General features: G+C 37.3%; 1 protein-coding gene across 6 annotated transcripts in view; it reads left to right on the top strand.

Annotated features, from left to right (window-relative positions):
• Positions 1-587: 587 nt before the first annotated feature.
• NOD1 (nucleotide binding oligomerization domain containing 1) overlaps positions 588-21,013 on the top strand; it is a 75,448-nt gene continuing 55,022 nt past the window's right edge. For 5 of the 6 annotated variants that reach the window (XR_009154806.1, XM_058179866.1, XM_058179864.1 and 2 more), the window contains exons 1-2: positions 588-734; positions 14,963-15,275. Coding sequence is in view for 5 of the 6 variants with exons in the window: in XM_058179866.1 (XP_058035849.1) it covers positions 15,060-15,275 (216 nt within the window). In the remaining variant the exon portion in view is untranslated. The remainder of the gene's footprint in view (positions 735-14,962; positions 15,276-21,013) is intronic. The other variant, XM_058179865.1, reaches the window with a different exon arrangement.

Genomic DNA, 21,013 nt, shown 5'->3' with positions numbered 1-21,013 from the left:
GTTTTGTGCAGCATGTTGTATGAGTATCCAACAATGTGGATCTTTGTAAACAAATGCCCTGATCTTGACCAGCCAACCTTTCAAAACTTAGTGGAGGTGTACAAAGAACAAACAATCTATAATGATATCTGACTTGACTTTGGGAGACAAGAACGAGCCACAGACTGGACAATGGTTTGTAAAAGATGCCTCAACCCACAGGAGAGAGGACATTGCTTTTGTCTCAGAAGGGACCCATCCTAGCTTTGCAAAGAGCAAAAGGAAAGAAGGGGAAATATGGTCTTGTGAGAGACTGTTAATCTAAGTTTCCATTAAATCTTAGTTGTGCTAAGAAGTCCTTGAAAGCTACGTATTATGATTCTATGACCTACTGGTAAGGTTTAAATTTTATAGAAACATACAGGCTACTTGTTTTTAGGAAGGGTTGCTGGTTTTAACAAGAACTATACTATGAAGTGAAATTCATAAAATTTCGGGTGCGAGGACCTCTGCCGGCGTCCTTCCAGTCCTGCAGAGGGCACGGGGAGGCTGACCACGCCAATTGGGAGGACTCGGAGGGCTGTCCTGGCAGAGATCTCGAGGGCGGGGGTTTCGAGTGAGGAAAGGCAGGGCGTGGAGTTTCCCCTCCTTTGACGCTCAAGTTCTCGCCGCACCCGCAGGAAGCCCGATTGATGGGCCCTGACCCTCGCCCCGCCTCTGGTATTTTTTCTTTCGCCAGCTCTGTCCGCATGCAGGTATGCTTGAAGTGCGCCCCGAGGTTGGTGGGAGTGTACAGAACGTATGAAAACAGACGGGGAACAGGGAAAAAGGCCCCTGGGGTTGCGAAGACATAGGAATTTAAATCTTAGGCCTGGCAAAAAAGCGTGAGACGGCTGAAGTGACTTTCGCTTCGTTGCGCTGCTTGTTGGGCGAGGTGAGGCGAGGCAACGAGGGCTGCATTAAGCATCTTACAAACAGCCCAAACGCAACTCTGAAAAGGAGAGATCTGTGCTCTTTTCTGCAGATCCTTGAATAGTTCTGAGCGTCTTGGGAAGAAAGTTGTTATTCGAATTGGTAACTAGCACTGGAGAAGCACGCAAGTAAATGTATGTGCCTTAAAAGTTCAGACCGACGAAATTGTTGACGGTCTCAGAGTCTCACAGTGAAGGCATCTGTTCTGTCTCTTGGGTAGTTGTAAAAGGGAAGATAGGCTGTTAAAACCGAAAGTGCGATTCCTGCTTTGGAATGCCTGGCAGGAAAGAAACGTGAACCCTTCATGAAAGGGGAATAGACTATATTAGTGGAGAAAAATGTCAACTTGCAAGCTATCAATGAACATGAGCAGGAAGGCAATGAAGATCCAAGTAAAAAAATTGAGAAGACTTTTCTGAGAGCAGCTGATAATAAAAAGGGGAGGAAAACAGCCTTTCCCAAAACCAGTGGAGCTCTATTTTCTTTTCTCAGAAAGCCACAGTTTATTTAAATCAGGTTTTTATTTTATTTTATTTATTTATTTAAATAAATAAATATTTTATTTATTTATTTATTTAGTATATCTAAGCATAAGCATGAAATAACTAAACAATATATAGGCATATATATGTGTGTGTGTGTGTGTGTATATATATATATATATATATATATATATATTTATATATATATATATATATATATATATATATATATATAAATAAGCATGAGTATGTAATAACTATATTAATTGGATATAACAAAAGGAAACAATAGGACAGGAACGGTAGGCACGCTTGTGCTCTTATGCATGCCCCTTTGGCTAAGTTTAAGAACATTGGCTAAGTTTCACCTGACATCAGATGCTAGCAAGCTGCAGTGCTTTAAAATCTTGTGAGTTTTGATCAAAGGGCGTGGTGTAGCTAAGAGATACTTAAAAGCATGTGCCAGCCTTCCTTAAATGAGACCTCGGAAAATCTATTGGGCTGAAACTACTGTCAGATGCAGGCAGTAGCAATCGGAACCAGCATTGTGAGGCAGACTTATTGCTGATAATAAGATAGGAAGTCAATTTTTTTTATTTTATTTCTTTTTGTCACAACAGTATACATAAACAATTGTCATAGATAAAACAACATATCTTGAAGAATATATATATATATATATATATATATGTAAAAAAATATGCATCAACTATATTAATTTGATATAATGAAGAGAACAATAGGACAGGAACGGTAGGCACTTTTGTGCTCTTATGCACGCCCCTTATAGTCCTCTTAGGAATGGGGTGAGGTCAATAGTAGACAGTTTTTGGTTGAAGATTTTGGGATTTTGAGTAGAGACTATGGAGTCAGGTAATGAGTTCCAAGCATTAACAACTCTGTTACAGAAGTCATATTTTCTGCAATCAAGTTTGAAGCGGTTGACATTTAGCTTGAGTCTATTTTTTGCTCTTGTAATATTGTGATTGAAGCTGAAGTAGCCTTTCACAGGAAGAACATTGCAGTAGATGATTTTGTGTGTTAAACACAGGTCATGTCGAAGTTGACGGAATTGTAAGTTTTCTAATCCCAGGATTTCAAGTCTGTTGGTATAAGGTATTTTGTTGTTTTCGGAGGAGTGAAGAGCTCTTCTAGTAAAATATTTCTGGACTCGTTCTATTGTATTTATATAATTTATTGTATTTATTTATTTAATTTATTGTATAAATTCTATAATACTACAAGGAGATAGAAGGGACCTCCCTATCAGTATCAATTCCAGTGGTAGAACCAGTTTTTAACTTTTAATTCCTAGCACAGGATCATAGTCGCACAACAATGGAACGATGCTTGAATTTGGTAGGTGGCTTCCTACCCATCACACAAGTGGTAGTGGATTATCTACCAAGTGACTCAAAATTACAACCTGTTATTGCTGCAAGATATGACACAATTGTGCTGAAGCAGTTGTGAATGCAAGCTGAGAACTTAAGAAGATGGCAGATTAGAGACACTAATATAGAAGAGACTAGAACTAACTTAATGTACTTCAGGGATTGGCAGTATAGTACTTAGCAGATATTTGAGGCTACAATATTAACGATCCTCTGGCATTGCTTGAGTTAACTGTGGCTGTTTGGAGAGGAAATTCAAGAGACCAGAAGGGGTCAGTTGCATGCCTTAGGCCTAGAGCAGTAGTTAGACAATTGGACAAGACAGGCACAGAGTCATACCCTATTTAGTCATGAAGTTGTCAGACTGAGTTTGGACTAATAACTCTCTCTCTCAGATTTCACCATCACAACAGCTATCACAGATGTTAGCTTTTGCATTTCTGTCAGCTGCCTGTTTTCTAGAACAAACATCTTAAATCTAAGCTATAATTTGTGGTTAAGCTGTTCAGCAAGACTATAAAATGAGCAAAAGGCTAAGTAGAATAGAATAGAATAGAATAGAATTTTTATTGGCCAAGTGTGATTGGACACACAAGGAATTTATCTTAGTGCATATACTCTCAGTATACTTAAAAGAAAAGATACCTTCATCAAGATACAATACTTAATGATAGTCATAGGGTACAAATTTAACATTTAATGATACAACACTTAATGATAGTCATAGGCTACAAATAAGTAATCAAGAAACAATAACAATATAAATCGTAAGGATACAAACAACAAAGTTACAGTCATAAGTGGAAGGAGATGGGTGATGGGAACGCTGAGAAGATTAATAGTAGTGCAGATTTAGTCAATAGTTTGACAGTGTTAAGGGAATTATTTGTTTAGCAAAGTGATGGCGTTCAGGAAAAAACTGTTCTTGTGTCTAGTTGTTCTGGTGTGCAGTGCTCTATAGCGTCGTTTTGAGGGTAGGAGTTGAAACAGTTTATGTCCAGGATGTGAGAGGTCTGTAAATATTTTCATCGCCCTCTTTTTTTTAAATTGAAAAAGTTTTACAAAATTTTTTCCCCTTTCCCCCTCCCCCTCCCTTCACAAACCCCCTCCCCCCCTCCCCTGAGTTCCCGGAACAAACATAAGGTATAGTTATAAATAAAACAAACATATGCTAAAAAATTTTCCCTCCCAACTCAATTATACTCCTACAATTCTCATCAGTTCCTAACTTCCCCCAAAATAATCAAAAATAATACATCCTAATCATTCAAAGGCAGTCTGATAACTCTTAGTCTGATATCTGAATATAGTCAATCCATTTTTTCCATTCCTTTAAGTATCTTTCTTGCATATTGTCTTTCAAAAAGGCTGAGATTTTCGCCATCTCAGCCAAATTGGCAACTTTCAATATCCATTTTTCTACTGTAGGTACTTCTTTTTTCTTCCAATACTGTCCTATCAGTAATCTTGCTGCTGTTATTAGATTTAAAATCAATTTAGTCTCAATTACTGTACAGTCTGTAATAATTCCCAGCAGAAAAAATTGCGGCAGGAACTTTATCTTCTTTTTCAGAACATTTTGTAAAATCCACCAAATTTTTATCCAAAAGGCCTTAATATCCTTACAAGTCCACCAAATATGAAAATATGTAGCGTCATCACAATTACATCTCCAACATTTTGCTTGCATATATACATATATACATATATATATACATACATATATACACATATACATATATGTGTATACATATATGTATACATACATACATACATATATACACATATACATATATACATATATACATGATGGTTTCTTAGGATCTAAATGCCATCTATAAAACATTTTATAAAAATTTTCCCTTAAATTCTGTGCCTGCGTGAATTTAACATTTCTAACCCAATTTTTTTCCCAAGTTTCCAATAATATTGGCTCCTGAAAATTTTGCGCCCACTTTATCATAAGTCCTTTACCAAGTCCCTTTCAGAATCTATTTCAAGGAACACATTATACAATCTCTTTATATGCTCCTGAGACTGATTTCTAATTTGCTTTATCAAATTTTCCTCATTCTGCACTATACCAATTTTCTGATCTTCCTTCCATCTAGCATGTAATTGCTCATATTGAAACCAAGTATAATTTTTTCCTTCTTCTTTTAATACGTGCAGAGATTTTAATTGCAAATTACCTCTTTCAGTATACAAAAGATCTTTATATGTAATCATTTCCTGATTCTGTTCTATATTTATATTCTCTATTGTATGTCTAGGACTTGCCCACATAGGAACCTTATAATTTAGTTTATAAGAATATTTTTTCCAAACACGCAAAAGAGCAGTTCTTAACACATAATTTTTAAAAGCCTTATCCAGTTTTTTGTCATAAATTAAATATGCATGCCATCCATATAGCAAGTCAATCTTCTATATTCAGAATTCTTTCCTCCATTAAATTAAACCAATCACTTATTGCAGAGAGAGCAGCTGCTTCGTAGTATAATTTAAAATTGGGCATTTTTAAACCTCCCCTTTCCTGAGAATCTTGAATTATTTTCATTTTAACCCTCGCTTTTTTACCTTCCCATATAAATTTATTAATTCCCATCTGCCATTCCTCCTTTCTTAATTATTGGTATCATCTGAAAGAGGAATAAAAATCTAGATAAAACATTCATTTTAATAGCAGCTATTCTCCCCAACAACAATAATTGCAATTTTTTCCAAACAATCAACTCCTTCTGTATTTTTTGCCATAAAACCTCATAATTATTCTTATACAATTTCACATTTGATGATGTAATATAAACCCCTAAATATTTAATCTTTTTTACAATTTCAAATCCTGTTATTTCCTCTAATTTTTCTTTCTATTGTCTGGCCATATTTTTTATTATCACTTTTGTTTTATTCTGATTTACCTTAAACCCTGAAACCTTCCCGTATCGATCAATTATTTCCAACAGAGATATACTTGAATTTATACGGTTTGTTAAAGTAATCACCAAGTCATCTGCAAAACCATCTCCAAATTGCATCTTTTCTATTAATTTAAATAAAAAATCCCAATGCAATCGATAAAAAGCTTTCTCTGCATCGAGAAAAATAAATGCTGCTGGAATAAAATTTTTCTTTTCTAAATACTCCAATAAATTAACAATCTGCCTAACATTATTCCTCATCTGTCTCCCTTTTATAAATCCAGGTTGATCAATATGAATTCTTCGCTGCAAAATTAACATTAATCTGTTAGCTATTATTTTAACAAAAATCTTATAATCATTATTTAAAAGTGAAATTGGCCTATAATTCCCAGGTTTAGAACAATCCTGTTCCTCTTTTGGTATCAATGAAATAAAAGAGGTTCTCCATGAGGGGGGAATTCCCCCTTCTAATTGTATCTGATTAAATAATTCCTTAAGTGGACCTAACATCTCATCCTGTAAATTCCTATAATAACTAACTGTAAGCCCATCCGTACCAGGAGTTTTTCCCATTTTTAATTGTTTAATTACCAAAATAATTTCTTCAGAAGTTATAGGCCGGTTCAGTTCTTCCTTTTGTTTTAAAGTTAAATTTTTAACCTTATATTCCTTCAAATAATTATCAATATCCCTGTTCAATATATTATCTTTAAGGTATAAATTTGTGTAATATTCTAAAAAAGCTTTTTAAATTTTATCCTGTTGATATCTCTCTTTACCTTTATGTTCTATTTTTTCTATAGTGCGTTGTTTTTGTTTTTTCCTTAAAATGTATGCTAACCACCTACCAGGTCTATTTGCATTACAAAAAGTATTATGTTTGGCATATTGTATATTTGTTGCCACCTGATCAGCTATTATGATATTAAATTGACTCTGTAATAACTTTATTGCATCTTTAAGTTTTTGATCATGCGGATTATGTATTAATAATTGTTGTTTCTTATAAATTTCCTCTTCTAGATACCTACGCTGTCTTTGTAGCTTATTTCTCTGTCAATTATTAATATATATTAATAAACCTCTCATAAAAGTTTTACTGGCGTCCCAAACCATTTCTATCGATGTTTCCTTATTCAAAGTATAATCAAAAAATTCTTTCATCTGTTTTTTACATTAATTTACATTATCCTGATATCTAAACAAATGTTCATTTAATCTCCATGTTCTTCTGCCTTCTTTTCCATATTGCAATTCCATCCAATTCCATCTATGATCAGACAAACATCTTGGAAATATCTTAGTTTTCTTCACCCTAGAAAGCAAATCATTAGAACTTAAAATAAAATCACTACGTGAGAAGGATTGATGCCTATCAGAGAAAAAAGTATAGTCTCTTTCCTCCAAGTTCCGCAGTCTCCATACAACTCTCAACTCAAAATCTTCTATCATCTCAAAAAAGGATTTAGGCAGCTTTGCATGTGCAAGTATCTTCTTAGAAGAAATTCTCTTGTCCTTTCGTGTATCTATTACTCCATTCCAATCTCCTAATATAATACACGATTTATAATCCCATAGAATCAACTTGTCATACAACATTCTGTAAAATGGTCTTTTTTGTTTCTAATATAAGTTCAATGGCAATATATCTTCCATGAGTATCTGCCTCTATTAACTTGGCTGGTATATTTTTTCTCAAATATACCACTAAACCATTTTTCTTATCCAAAGCTGAGGCAGCAAAATGTTTACCTAATTTTGAGTTTATTAAGTATTTATTATCTGATGATTTAATATATGTGTCTTGTAGGCAAATCACATCATTTCTAAATTGTTTCAAATAATGAAATATTTTTCTTCTCTTCTGAGCTGAATTCAAACCATTAACATTCCAAATCAGAATTTTATTTGCCATTACTGGCCTCCTGAAATTTTTGAACAATCGGCTGAAGATCTTCCTCCCGTATCTTCGGCCTTGCTCCTCCCACCGCTTCTGTAGCAGGATCCTGACAAACTGATCCTCTGAGTTTGTTGCTCCTTTTCTTTACGCTTAAGGGCTCCCCTCATCACTCTTTGTTCTTGTGGTAACATCACTGGGGTCACCTCAGCTTCCACAACCATTTGGGTCTCTTGAATTCTTTGTTCTATTACTTCTATTTCAACTTTCAGCACAGTAGAAAGAAAATCTTTGGCCTTAAGCACAGTATCAATACGATATCTTCTTCCTTGATAATACACTGTCAAACCAACTGGAACTTCCCATCTAAATTGAATCTGGTACTTTTTAAGTTCTTTTGTAAAAAATATAAAGTCCTTCCTATCCCTTAACATCTTGGGAGGAATCTCTTTCAAAACCTTCAGCTTCTGTTCTGCTATTCTCAACTTTTTCTGATATGCAACTTGCAAAATCTGATTTCTCACTGTCCTTTTCAAAAAGTAAACCACAATGTCTCTAGGAAGTTTCTTCTGCCTAGCAATCCAGGAATTAACTCTGTAAATTTTATCAATTTGGTAGGCAACCTCTTGTGGATCAAGTTCAATAAATTCGGCCAGGGCTTCTGATAATTTTTTTTTTAAATCTTCACCTTTTTCTTCCTGTAATCCCCTAATTCTCAGAGCTCCTTCCATCATTCTATACTGCATCACCACCACTTGATCTTCATTTTTGTCCAATTTTATTTGCATCCCTCCTATCTTATTTTCTAATTGCTGGTTTGACTTGACTATTTCTTGCACCTCCTCCTCCAGCCCCTCCAGTCTATTTGCCAAATCTTGAAAAGCCATCAAAATATCTTATCTTTTTATTATTTTCTTTTATTTCTTCTCTTATTTTTTTATTATTATCCATAATTTTTTCCATCATCTCCTTAAATCCCTCTTCAGACACTTTTCCTTGCTCTTTAATCAGATCTTCCAAAGCTACTTCAGATCCCCTTCTGCCAGCAGTCTTAGGTGGTTTAGTAGCCATTTCAATTTTTAAAGTCACAAAATTTAAGTTTAAAAACTTCTCTTTTCCCCTTTAAGTATAGGAAAGCTCAGTTCGTTACAATCCACAAGTAGCATTTCTTAGCTTCTTAGTTACACAACCTGTTTCCACTTTCGATTCAATTCACGTTCACTCCCTCTCACACGCCATTTTAAGCGATCAGTTAAAGCAAAAAGGAAAATTTCTCTTTTTAAAAGGTAGAAGTCAGGAAATCAAAAATACTTGCAATCCAGTAGTTGTTCACTCGCGCTTGTTCCGTCTACATATAGAAATACACAAGGAAAAAATCAATTAAGCAGAGATGGACACTGTCTTCTTTTCCTGCCTTTGCAGGAGCGCGCTGAAGATTGGAGCTTGGTAGGATTACAGTGGGACTCAACCCTCCGGGGCTTTGCATAACAAAACAAAGCCTGGGGAGATCTACCACTTTCCCGCCGCTCTATCCTCTCCCTTTCTCCCAGGGAGAGAAATTGAAGCCGGCGAACAGCTGTTCTTCGCTGTTTTTGCCAGCTTTTACGAAATTCAGTGCAGAGCACCTTAATTAGGCACTCAGTGAAGAAGGTGGCGCCACCAGAAGTCCATCACCCTCTTTTTGATTCGTGCAGTATTTAGGTCCTCAATGGAAGGCAGGTTGGTTTTAATTATTTTTTCTGCAGTTCTAATTATCCTCTGAAGTCTATGTCTGTCTTGTTGGGTTGCAGAACCAAACCAGACAGTTATAGAAATGCAGATGACAGACTCAATAATTCCTCTGTAGAACTGAATCAGCAGCTCCTTGGGCAGTTTGAACTTTCTGAGTTGGCACAGAATGAACATTCTTTGTTGTCCTTTTTTGATGACATTTTTGATGTTAGCTATCCATTTTAGATCTTGCGAAATGGTAGAACCTAGAAATTTGAAGATTTCTACTGTTGATAGTGTGTTGTCTAGTATTGTGAGAGGTGGAAGTATGGAGGGGTTTCTCCTAAAGTCTACCACCTTTTCTACGGTTTTGAGTGTTTTCAGTTCCAGATTGTTCTGGTCGCACCATGAGGCTAGTCATTCAACCTCCCGTCTGTATGCGGATTCGTCATTGTCTCAAATGAGACCTATCATGGTTATGTCATCTGCGAACTTCAGTAGTTTGACAGATGGATCGTTGGAGATGCAGTCATTGGTATACTGAGAGAAGAGAAGTGGGGAGAGTACACAGCTTTGGGGGGGCCCTGTGCTAATTGTACAGGTATCTGATGTGATTCTGCTTAGCTTCACTTGCTGCTTCCTGTTTGTTAGGAAGTAGAGTTTCTATTGGCTAGAGCTGTGATGGTGACTCTATGGCACGAGTGCCAGAGGTGGCATGCAGAGCCCTTGCTGTGGACATATATGCTGTCACCAGCTGCTTACTAGTTTCCAGCATGTGCGTGTGCGCTGGCCACCTGGTCTTTGCATTCATTGGAGTGCTGGAAACCCAAAGACCAGCTGACTGGTATGCATGCACGTGCTGGTCACTTGGTTTTTGGGTTTCCAGCGCTCTGGCACTTGCAAAGACCAGCTGGCCAGTGTGCATGTGTGCACTGGAAACCCAAAGACCAGGTGACTGGCGCGCACTGGCCACCTCAGTGGTGAAATCCACTTACCTTCACTACTGGTACACATGGGGGCGTGTGCACGTTATGTGCATATGCATTTCTCCACATATGCAGAGCCTTCTGTGCATGCACAGAAGATAAAAAATGGGATGTAATGATATCCCGGCGAGTGGGTAGAGCCTCCTGCCGCTGGCACTACCAGTTTGCACAAGCCAGATAGATCCGGCTGGATTTTTCAACTGGGCTAGCTGGTCTTCGGGTTTCTGGCGCTCCATGCACGCTCTGGTTTGAGCACTCGGTGCCAAAAAGGTTCGCTATTACTGGGCTGGGGTATACATGGGATGGATTTAAAGCTCTGAGTTAAAAGGAAACCCAAATTAGTCTTAACTAGTTTAATTTTCTTGAGGTTCAACTGTGGGAAGCACTGAATCTATATTGAAAGAATTCAGCTCATCACAAAGACACAGTTCACACAACTGATTCTCACTGCTAAATAATTTTATTGAGAACTTAAAAGTGTAGAAAATTTTTCCAAGAGAACTGGCTCTTGTAATAAAAAAATATTTTATTTTCTTATTATCCATCTGTGTGTGTAAAAATATCAGCAATGGAAAAATAACATTAAATGAGAATTGGAAACAACCTTCCCTCTGCTATTGCTGTGTAGATGTAAGAATGACAACTCTCAGAATTTCCAGCTGGTAAGGTTTGGTACATGATGGATGCTAGGCCAAAGATGATGAACATCTTGTTTTAAGAAAGCTTCCATTTGAGTTGCCAAAAGCATGGAGTGATTTAAGCCCCAACTTTAACAATGGAATGGAAATACTGAATTTCTAAAGGTTAGGAGCCTATGATTTGTTTAGCAGTCAAAATTTGTAAAAAAATTTCTTAATGTTACATTTTAAGATCCAAGAGTTGGTCTTTTAGAGCTTTTCTAATTAAAGTCCCCACCCCACAATTAAGTGGAAGAATGAATCTAGGAGAGCTAGTAGACTGTAGTAACGAGATTGTTAATTAGATGTGATAATATATTCACTGATGCAGACATTTACTCTAAAGCTCTGCTAGGAGCAGGCACTGTCTTTCAACTCTACCTATGTCACATATTTTCTACAAAAATAAAATGGGCAAAAGATTGGAAATTCAATAATTATATAATGAATGACCATGGGTGGCAAAAAAGCATAAGCAACTTTTACTGGATTCCTCAGAAACTTTGCTTATGGGAAGCTGGCAGGGAGCACTGAAAATCATGATCATATGGTAGCTGACTGTGACTGCAGGGCATTGCAATCATCCGTAAGTGTGATCATGTGACTGAGGGAGGGCCACTATTGGAATTTTGAATCCAGGCTGTAAGTAATCCCAGGGAATGGGATTATGTCAAAAGATTGCTAAGTGACTGGTTGGAAGCCAAGAACTACCTGTGATTAAATAATTAAATACTCAGAATGTGCCCATTGTATTATAAGCCAAGATCTCTATTCTTGAGATGTTTTTCCCCTTAGATTTCTTACTCATATATATAAGTATATAGTGAGAGATGTTGCTTGAATGAACTCCTCCCTAAATAAGTGCAACATCGCTATTGCAACAACAATTTTTTTGGTTCCCCTTTTTTTCTTCCTCCTCTGCTCTGGAAAAGAGCTAGCTAAGTAGAAGCAGGGTGTGAGTAAATCAAGAAACCAATAGATTTTTCTAAAATGACCAGAATCTTTTTCTGACAAGAAGTGAAAGTTGTTATCAAATAAAAGTAGTTTACTTGTCCTATGTTCATAAAAATTAAAATGTGAGTATTTTAAACTTCTTGACTGGTCTCTTACAATGTAAATCAATATAAAACAACTGGAACATTTTTTGGTTTTGGCTTTCCTTTTTTTTTATTTGTTTTTATTGATTTTTTAGTTTACCCCCTACATACATACACAATTCATGAATTGGCCATATCATATCTTATACAATTCAATATATTCAAATATATTTTACTTAGTTACAGTTTTTGCCAAAATATTCTTTTTTCATAGTTTTTATTCATTTCCTAATATTTCCTTGCTCGTTTTATTAAATCACATCTTCTTTCGCCCTCAAGTTCTAATTTCTCTATTTTTATTCATATTCATTCCCTTTCTTTTTTTTAACTATTTCAATTTTTATCCTAATATATTCGGGGTTGTCTTTCTTCCATTTCCTTTTTACAGCAGTCCTTTCTTCTCCTCTCACTCCTTTTCCTCCCTCCTTTCTTTCTCCCTCCGTTCTTCTCTCCTCTCCTACTCCTTCTCTACTTTCCCTTCCTTTCTCCCCCTCCACCCTACTTCCTCCCTATCTAACCTTCTCTCCTACTCTTATTTCCCCTACTTTACCTCCTCTCCTCTTCCCTTTCTTCTTTCTCTCTCCCTCCTTCTCCCTTTCCATCTCTCCCCTTCTTATCGCTCTTCATTGCTGTATTTATTTTCAATATTTCTGGTGTCCAGACAACCCCGATTTTCTCATTTATTATACATATTTCTCAAACCTCCCCTCCTATATTTTAGACATTAACATTGTCTTCATCTTATTCCATTTATATCATACAATCAATTAATGCAACTTTCCACTTCTTATTTTCTTAACATTTCTGTTCACAGTTCAATACTTATTATTTTCTCCCAATAGTGTACATCATTTACTAACATTTCAATTTTATTCTCTTTTACATCTTAATTTCAATCATTTTCATTTATAAACCATGCTATCTTTCATATTTCATCTGCTGGATTTTCCATTCTTTTATATATTTGAAATTTATTTCCTTACCATCAACTTTAATTCTCTCTCATTCCATGCATTCTCAGACACAAACAGAAAAAGAAAACATATCTACCACTATTTTCCCCCTCTTTTTTAAAATATCTTTCCCTCTCTCTGTTTTTATTTTTTCACTATCAGTCCCAATATAATCATCTATATTATCCTCACTCATTTCTTTTTCAACAGTATATCTCATAATTTTCTCATTTCTTTTTTTATTTTTAAGCCACAGTTCTGCTTGTTTATACCCATTAATTGACTCTTGCACCATCTGAAGCATCTCCCATAATTCCTCCCAATTCTCCACATTTTCAATATGAGGAAAAAACTTTTTAGATTTGTTTATCTTAACATATATAATCCAAATTCAGATTTGTTACTTTGACTTAATCCAAATTCGAGTCCATATAGTATTCCTTTTCTTCTTTTCTTCTTTGTTTCTGAAAATGTCCAATTCAAATGTACTTTTAAGCTATTCCAATTGAAGTCTTTGTCGATTCCACTCCCTTTTTTTACAATCTCACAGCAGCTGTATAAATAAAGCCTCCTTCTGACTTTCCCACGTTGATCTAAATGATGTGATACTTTTTTTTTCTCCAGCAGCTGTCTCTCTCCAATTCACAAATGCTTCAGCAACAAAATGTCACTAGTTAATCCACAAAGTTAATTACTTCCTGTCTCAATCCTTTTGTTAGCAACTGATGTTTTCCTTCAATTTTCTTTCCTTTTTAGTATTTTTGGATTCTTCCAAAGCCAGTTTTAAATTCAGATGGAAAGTTTCCTTTTTGGGGCTTTAATTACAAGATTCCACTTTGCTTTTTACTTTCTTCTATTTGTATTTCCACGTGCCAATTAACCGCTAATTTCAAAATGAAAACTCCTTTTAAGCTTTAATAAATTTTCTTCTTACCTATGAGTTGGCAAATCACTCATCCGGTAACAATACTCCATTCAATCACTGCTCCTGCTCAGCTCTCTTTGTGTGGCTGCCCCAGCTTTTGACAGCTCTAATAGCTGTCTTCCTGTGCTGTTGAGTCGAAGGCTGATGTCAGTGCTCCAGGGAATTTGCCACTTCCCTGTTTACACCAATCCGTCCCTCCCTTCTTCGTTGTTTCTACAAGACAGCTATGGTCCATAAAGAATCCCCAAACAGCTGGGATATCGGCATTTCCTTCAGAGCCCCAGGGAACCACAATCCCGCAGTGACGTTGGCCCCTGGTTTTGGCTTTCCATGTTGCATCAGTTCAACCACTGTGGCTTAAGAAAATGTGGTTTATTTCTCACTGAAACATTAAGCTCTACACGTATGAAGCCAGCTATTATGGCTTATTTTGTAAATTAATTCTAGTTTAAATTAGCCATTGTACAGTGTTAGTATCCTTACTTCCAAATAAGTATGAATAATTTGCTTCCAGTTGACCAATCTAGATTTAGTCATAATTACAGTAGTGGTGCTACTGAAAACAGTGGGACAAATCAGAATTGATTTAAGTAGAACTGTTTTAGAGATGGACATACCTCTAGTAAGATGACCATTGATTCTCCAACCTTAATCTATAATACTAGACATTGAAATTTTATTTACAACCAGGGATCTGTAATGTTGTACAACAGCTGAAATAAAAGCAATAAAGCCCTAAGAATGTACCAGTTAAAATTTATACAGATGGAAAGTAAGCAAAATAAAACAGGAAGACAAAGTAAAACACCTGAACTAATGTCTCAGATTTATTCATGTTTTTTCTTATGAAATTGGATTTGTGGAACCTTCTGTCCAATACTCAAGTATAGAATGTTAAAGCGGGCCAGAAAGAAGGCTCTAAGGTTTTAAAAAGCTGAATATTATAATACACTGTTTTCTTTGCAGATTCACCAAAGTGAGGCATTGATTGTCGTGTTGAAATCAGCCCTTGATGTATGCAGCTCCCCAAGTATGAGTTTGGAAAGCACAGCCTCTTGTTATAATGGCAGAGCAGCTAGCTGGTAAAACAAAAATTACACGCGTAGCTACAGCAGGAGGAGATTCACTGTCCTTTGTAAACTCACTGAAAGTCCACAGAGAATTGCTAGTCAATCGAATCCGCAACACCCAGTGTTTGATTGACAACTTGATTAAGAATGACTATTTCTCCATAGAAGATGCAGAGATTGCTGCACAGTATTCTACACAAGCAGACAAGGTACAGTATATATTTTATTTCAGTTTTTGGCTTAAGTGTAGTTTAATAATAAAACATGGCTTGTTGTTGTTGTTAGTTGTGAAGTCGTTAGTTGCAAAGTGTCCGACCCATCGCGACCCCATGGACAACCTTCCTCCAGGCCTTCCTATCCTCTACCATCCTCTGGAGTCCATTTAAACTCATGCCCACTGCTTCAATGACTCCATCCAGCCACCTCGTTCTCTGTCGTCCCCTTCTCCTTTTGTCCTCACTTTCCCAGCATTAGGCTCTTCTCCAGTGAGTCCTTCTTTCTCATTAGGTGGCCAAAGTATTTATTTATTTATTTATTTATTTATTTATTTATTCACATTTTTATACCGCCCTTCTCCGAAGACTCAGGGCGGTGTACAGCAAGTAAAACGACAATATCCAAAAACCATTTAAAATACCATAACAAAATTAAAAATCTAATTAAACTGCTGTATACTTAAAACTATTAGGTAAAAAATACAAAAGATAAAAACCCCTGTTAAGAAACCCGCTAAAATCCCCAAATATTAAAATCAATCAATCAGACCAGCCCCGCTTGGTGAAAAAAGAAAGTCTTGAGCTTGCGTTTTAGTTTCATCTTCAGGATCTTGCCTTCTAAAGAGCAGTCAGGGTTGATCTCCTCAAGAACTGACTTGTTTGTTCGCCTTGCAGTCCAAGGGACTCGCAGGAGCCTTCTCCAGCACCAGAGTTCAAAGGCCTCAATTCTTTGGCGCTCAGCCTTTCTTATGGTCCAATCTTCACAGCCATACATTGCAACTGGGAAAACCATAGCTTTGACTATACGCACCTTTGTTGGCAGGGTGATGTCTCTGCTTTTTAGTACGCTGTCTAGATTTGCCATAGCTTTCCTCCCCAGGAGCAAGCGTCTTTTAATTTCTTGGCTGCAGTCCCTATCTGCGGTGATCTTGGAGCCCAGGAGAATAAAATCTGTCACTACCTCCATTTCTTCCCCATCTATCTGCCAGGAATTGAAAGGGACGGATGCCATGATTTTAGTTTTCTTAATGTTGAGTTTCAAGCCAACTTTTGCACTCTCCTCCTTCACCCACATCAAGAGACTCTTTAGGTTTTTTGTTTTTTTTTAAATTTACATTTATATCCCGCCCTTTTCCGAAGACTCAGGGCGGCTTACAGTGTATAAGGCAATAGTCTCATTCCAATTGTATATTTTTTACAAAGTCAACTTATTGCCCCCCCAACAATCTGGGTCCTCATTTTACCTACCTTATAAAGGATGGAAGGCTGAGTCAACCTTGGGCCGGGCTGAAACCTGCAGTAATTGCAGGCTACTGTGTTCTAATAACAGGCTTCTTACAGCCTGAGCTATCCACGGCCAGTTCCTCTTCGCTTTCTGCCATTAGAGTGGTATCATCTGCATATCTGAAGTTGTTGATATTTCTTCCACCAATCTTAATTCCAATTTTTGATTCATCTAGCCCCGCCTTTCTCATGATGTGTTCTGCATATAAGTTAAATAGGCAGGGTGATAGTATACAGCCTTGCCGAACTCCTTTCCCAATTTTGAACCAATCAGTGGTTCCGTGTCCAGTTCTCACTGTGGCTTCTTGACCCACATACAGGTTTCTCAAGAGACAAATAAGATGGTCTGGTATTCCCATCTTTTTAAGAACTTGCCACAATTTGTTGTGATCCACACAATCAAAGGCTTTAGCATAGTCAATGAGGCAGAAGTAGATGTTTTTCTGGAATTCCCTAGCTTTCTCCATGATCCAGCGTATGTTGGCAATTTGATCTCTAGTTCCTCTGCCTCTATGAAATCCTGCCTGTACTTCTGGTAGTTCTCGATCCACATAATGCTGGAGCCTAGCTTGTAGGATTTTAAGCATAATTATTGTGTCTCACTCGCTTTCCCCGCAGCCTGGTCCCTCTTATCTCCTGCCGAATGCTGAGGAATGTCCTGGCATGCCTCCAGGCCCCAGCCCTGGCACCATGCCCAGACAGGCTGAACAAGACGAAGGGCCTGACATGCCTCCAGCCCCCAGCTCTGGCTCCATGCCCAGGCAAACGGAGCAACTAGACCCCTCCCCCTCCCCCACAGCATGTGAGCCTGAGGAATGTAAATTGCCAACAGCTGGAGCCTGGAGAGATCCTCGCTTCAGGAGAATTGATAGGCGGCGTCAGCAAAAGGAAGGGAGGGGCAGGCCTGGATAAGTGCTGAGTCATGGAGCCACACCCCATGGCCTATATAAAGGATCGCTTTCTGGCATTCTTTGAGTCAGGCAAAGTCTACCTTGGATTGCTGAAGTCACTTCCTGGTCTCCTGCCTGCCTTGAGAACTCTGATAGGACCTTGGCAGAGCTGCAGAGGCATGCTTGATACGGACTTCCCCGACCCGGCCGTCAGCGGAGGAGTGGGACACGACAATAATCTTACTAGCATGTGAAATGAGTGCAATGGTGCGATAGTTTGAACATTCTTTGGCATTGCCTTTCTTTGGAATTGGAATGTAAACTGACCTTTTCCAATCCTGTGGCCATTGTTGAGTTTTCCAAATTTGCTGGCAAATTGGGTGTAGGACTTTTACTGCGTTGTCTTTTAAGATTTTGAATAGCTCAGCTGGAATACTGTCTCCTCCACTAGCTTTGTTGTTGCTCAGATTTCCTAAGGCCCATTTGACTTCACATTCTAGGATGTCTGGCTCAAGGTTAGTGACCACCCCATCATGGTTATCAGGGATGTTAAGCTCATTCTTGTATAGTTCGTCTGTGTAATTTTGCCACCACTTCTTAATCTCTTCTGCCTCTGTTAGGTCTCTGCCATTTTGGTCCTTTATCATGCCCATCTTTGCATGAAACGCTCCCTTCATATCTCCAATTTTCTTGAATAGATCTCTGGTCCTCCCTATTCTATTGTTTTCTTCTATTTCTTTGCACTGTTCATTTAAGAATGCATTCTTATCTCCTTTAGCTATTCTCTGGAATTCTGCATTCAACTGGGTGTATCTTTCTCTTTCTCCCTTCTTTCCTCAGCTATTTGCAGAGCTTCCTCAGACAGCCATTTTGCTTTCTTGCATTTCTTTTTCTTTGGAATGGTTTTAGTTGCTACCTCTTTTACAGTGTTGCGAACCTCTGTCCATAGTTCATCAGGCACTCTATCTATCAGATCTAATTCTTTAAATCTATTTGTCACCTCTACTATATATTCATCAGGGATATGATTTAGTTTATACCTGAGTGGCCTGGTGCTTTTCCCTACTTTCTTTAGTTTAAGCCTAAATTTTGCAAGAAGAAGCTCATGATCTGAGCCACAGTCAGCTCATTGTCTTGTTTTTACTGACTGTATAGAGCTTCTCCATCTTTGGCTGCAGAGCACATAGTCAATCTGATTTCTGTGTTGACCATCTGGTGATATCCATGTGTAGAGTCGTCTCTTAGGTTGTTGGAAAAGAGTGTTTGCTATGACCATCGTATTGTCTTGACAGAATTCTGTCAGCCTGTGCCCTGCTTTATTTTGTACTCCAAGGCCATACTTGCCTGTTATTCTGGTTATCTTTTAGCTTCCTACTTTAGCATTCCAATCTCCCATTATGATAAGGACATCATTTTTGGGTGTTAATTCTATCAGGTGCTGTAGGGCTTCATAGAACTGGTCAATTTCATCTTCTTCAGCACCAGTGGTTGGGGCATAGACTTGAACTACTGTGATATTGAATGGTTTGCCTTGGATTCGGACTGAGATCATTCTGTTGTTTTGGGGATTGTATCCCAGTATTGTTCTTTGTACTTTTTTATTGATTATGAAGGCCACTCCATTTCTTCTGAGGGATTCTTGCCCACAGTAGTATACCTGATAGTCATCTGAATTAAATTTGCCCATTCCTGTCCACTTTAGTTCGCTGATTCCCAAGATGTTGATGTTCACTCTTGTCATCTCTTTTTTGACCACATCCAGCTTGCCTTGATTCATGGATCTTACATTCCAGGTTCCTATGGAGAAAAAATCTTTACAGCATCGGACTTTCCTTTCACCACCAGATACACAGCTGAGCGTCCTTTTGGCTTTGGCCCAGTCACTTCATTCTTTCTGGTGCTACTAGTATTAGCCCTCCGCTCTTCCCCAGTAGCATATTGGACACCTTCCGACCTGAGGTATCATATCTTTTTTCCTTTTTGTACTGTCCATGGGGTTTTCATGGCAAAGATAATGGAGTGGGTTGCCATTTCCTTCTCCAGTGGATTACGTTTTGTCAGAACTCTCTGCTATGACCGGTCTGTCTTGGGTGACCCTGCACGGAATAGCTCATAGCTTCATTGAGCTACGCAAGCCGCTTCGCCACGACAAGGCAGTAATCCATGAAAGGGAAAAACATGGTTTAGTGCACTCTATAAACCATGTCTTTACTCACAATCTTCCATATAGGCAAGTGAGCAAGGCTGGCTAGTGGAACTGGAACTGATCTTTTCATTTATCTTCCACCATATTATCTGGGAGTAGTGCTGGCTACAGATAAAAGGAATTCTAACAAAACTTTTTTTTTCTCTTCTCTTGGCATGTTTGATAGAAGGCATTTACTTAATTTAATGGACTAACAGTATATATTTTTGTATGCTACTGGTTAGGATTATTTAAGAGACCAGTGTAACATAAATTGCTGTTCATATAGAGAAGATCCAAAGCTGAAATTCCTTCTCATAATTGTGACTTGTTTTGGAACAATTTTATAGACAAAGATACAGTGTAGGTGTTTGTTGCATCATCACACGCGTGAATAATTTTTTCCTTCACTCAACATTCCAATAATAATCTGGATGGAAAGACAATATCTATAGATATTCAAACAATGAGAGAGAAAATTTGAACTTCTGGATAAAAGAGTCCTTTTAAATGCTTTTCCCTCATCTTTAGAAATTAATTGCTTCAGGGTCTGATGATCTTTGAGCTGTTTCTGTAGTTAATAATTATTAGTTTTCAGAAGGTTCTGGCTGATTTGCTTGATGAACCAGTTAAGCAGCATTTGAAGCTTCAAAACTTTTGCTGTTATCTATCAAGAAATTGATACACAGGAATCTTTTTTTATGAATTCCCCTGGCTTCAGATTACTTTTCTTTTGTGAAAATGCATTTATATTGTCAATGTTAGCATGATAGTGGTCTTTTTCTTCCTTGATAGTAGATTAGTTATATCCTATTAATGTTTGTTTATTTTACATAGCCCTTTGTATTGTTACTTGCTTAAGGACATAAAATGTATAGAAATAAACAGTTTGGGCTGGTTGCCAACTTCTCCCTTTCCTGAATTCTGCACTTGTATGGACATCTTGAAATGGAGAATTCTTAAAATGAAATATAGAAACTTCCTTTGATTTTAAAAAAATTTTCAATCGTATTCCAGATCCCATGGAAGCTTCTATAGATAATAGTGAACACATAAAGACTTTCATGACCCATTATAAATATGTGTGTCTGGGTAATGAAATAGTATTCCTCCAGACATAGGGGTACATCACTTGTATTTCCTGGATTAAGTATCTCCCTTGTCTTCTGGAATTCTTCAAACTTATCACCAGATTGTATTGAATGTTAGGGGATTGTTAAATACATAGAGAGCAATCACATTAATTGTAATTTAATTAATTGTAATTATATTAACATTTATGTAGAATGAATTTAAATTTGTTCTGTGTTATAACCATTTATAGCACCAAGCAATTGTACCATGTATGATGGTGGTTCAGTGAATATAGCCTA

The sequence above is a fragment of the Ahaetulla prasina genome, chromosome 4, assembly GCF_028640845.1.
Source record: "Ahaetulla prasina isolate Xishuangbanna chromosome 4, ASM2864084v1, whole genome shotgun sequence".
In the NCBI taxonomy this organism is placed as follows: domain Eukaryota; kingdom Metazoa; phylum Chordata; class Lepidosauria; order Squamata; family Colubridae; genus Ahaetulla; species Ahaetulla prasina.
This window is presented reverse-complemented; position numbering and strand designations above follow the sequence as displayed.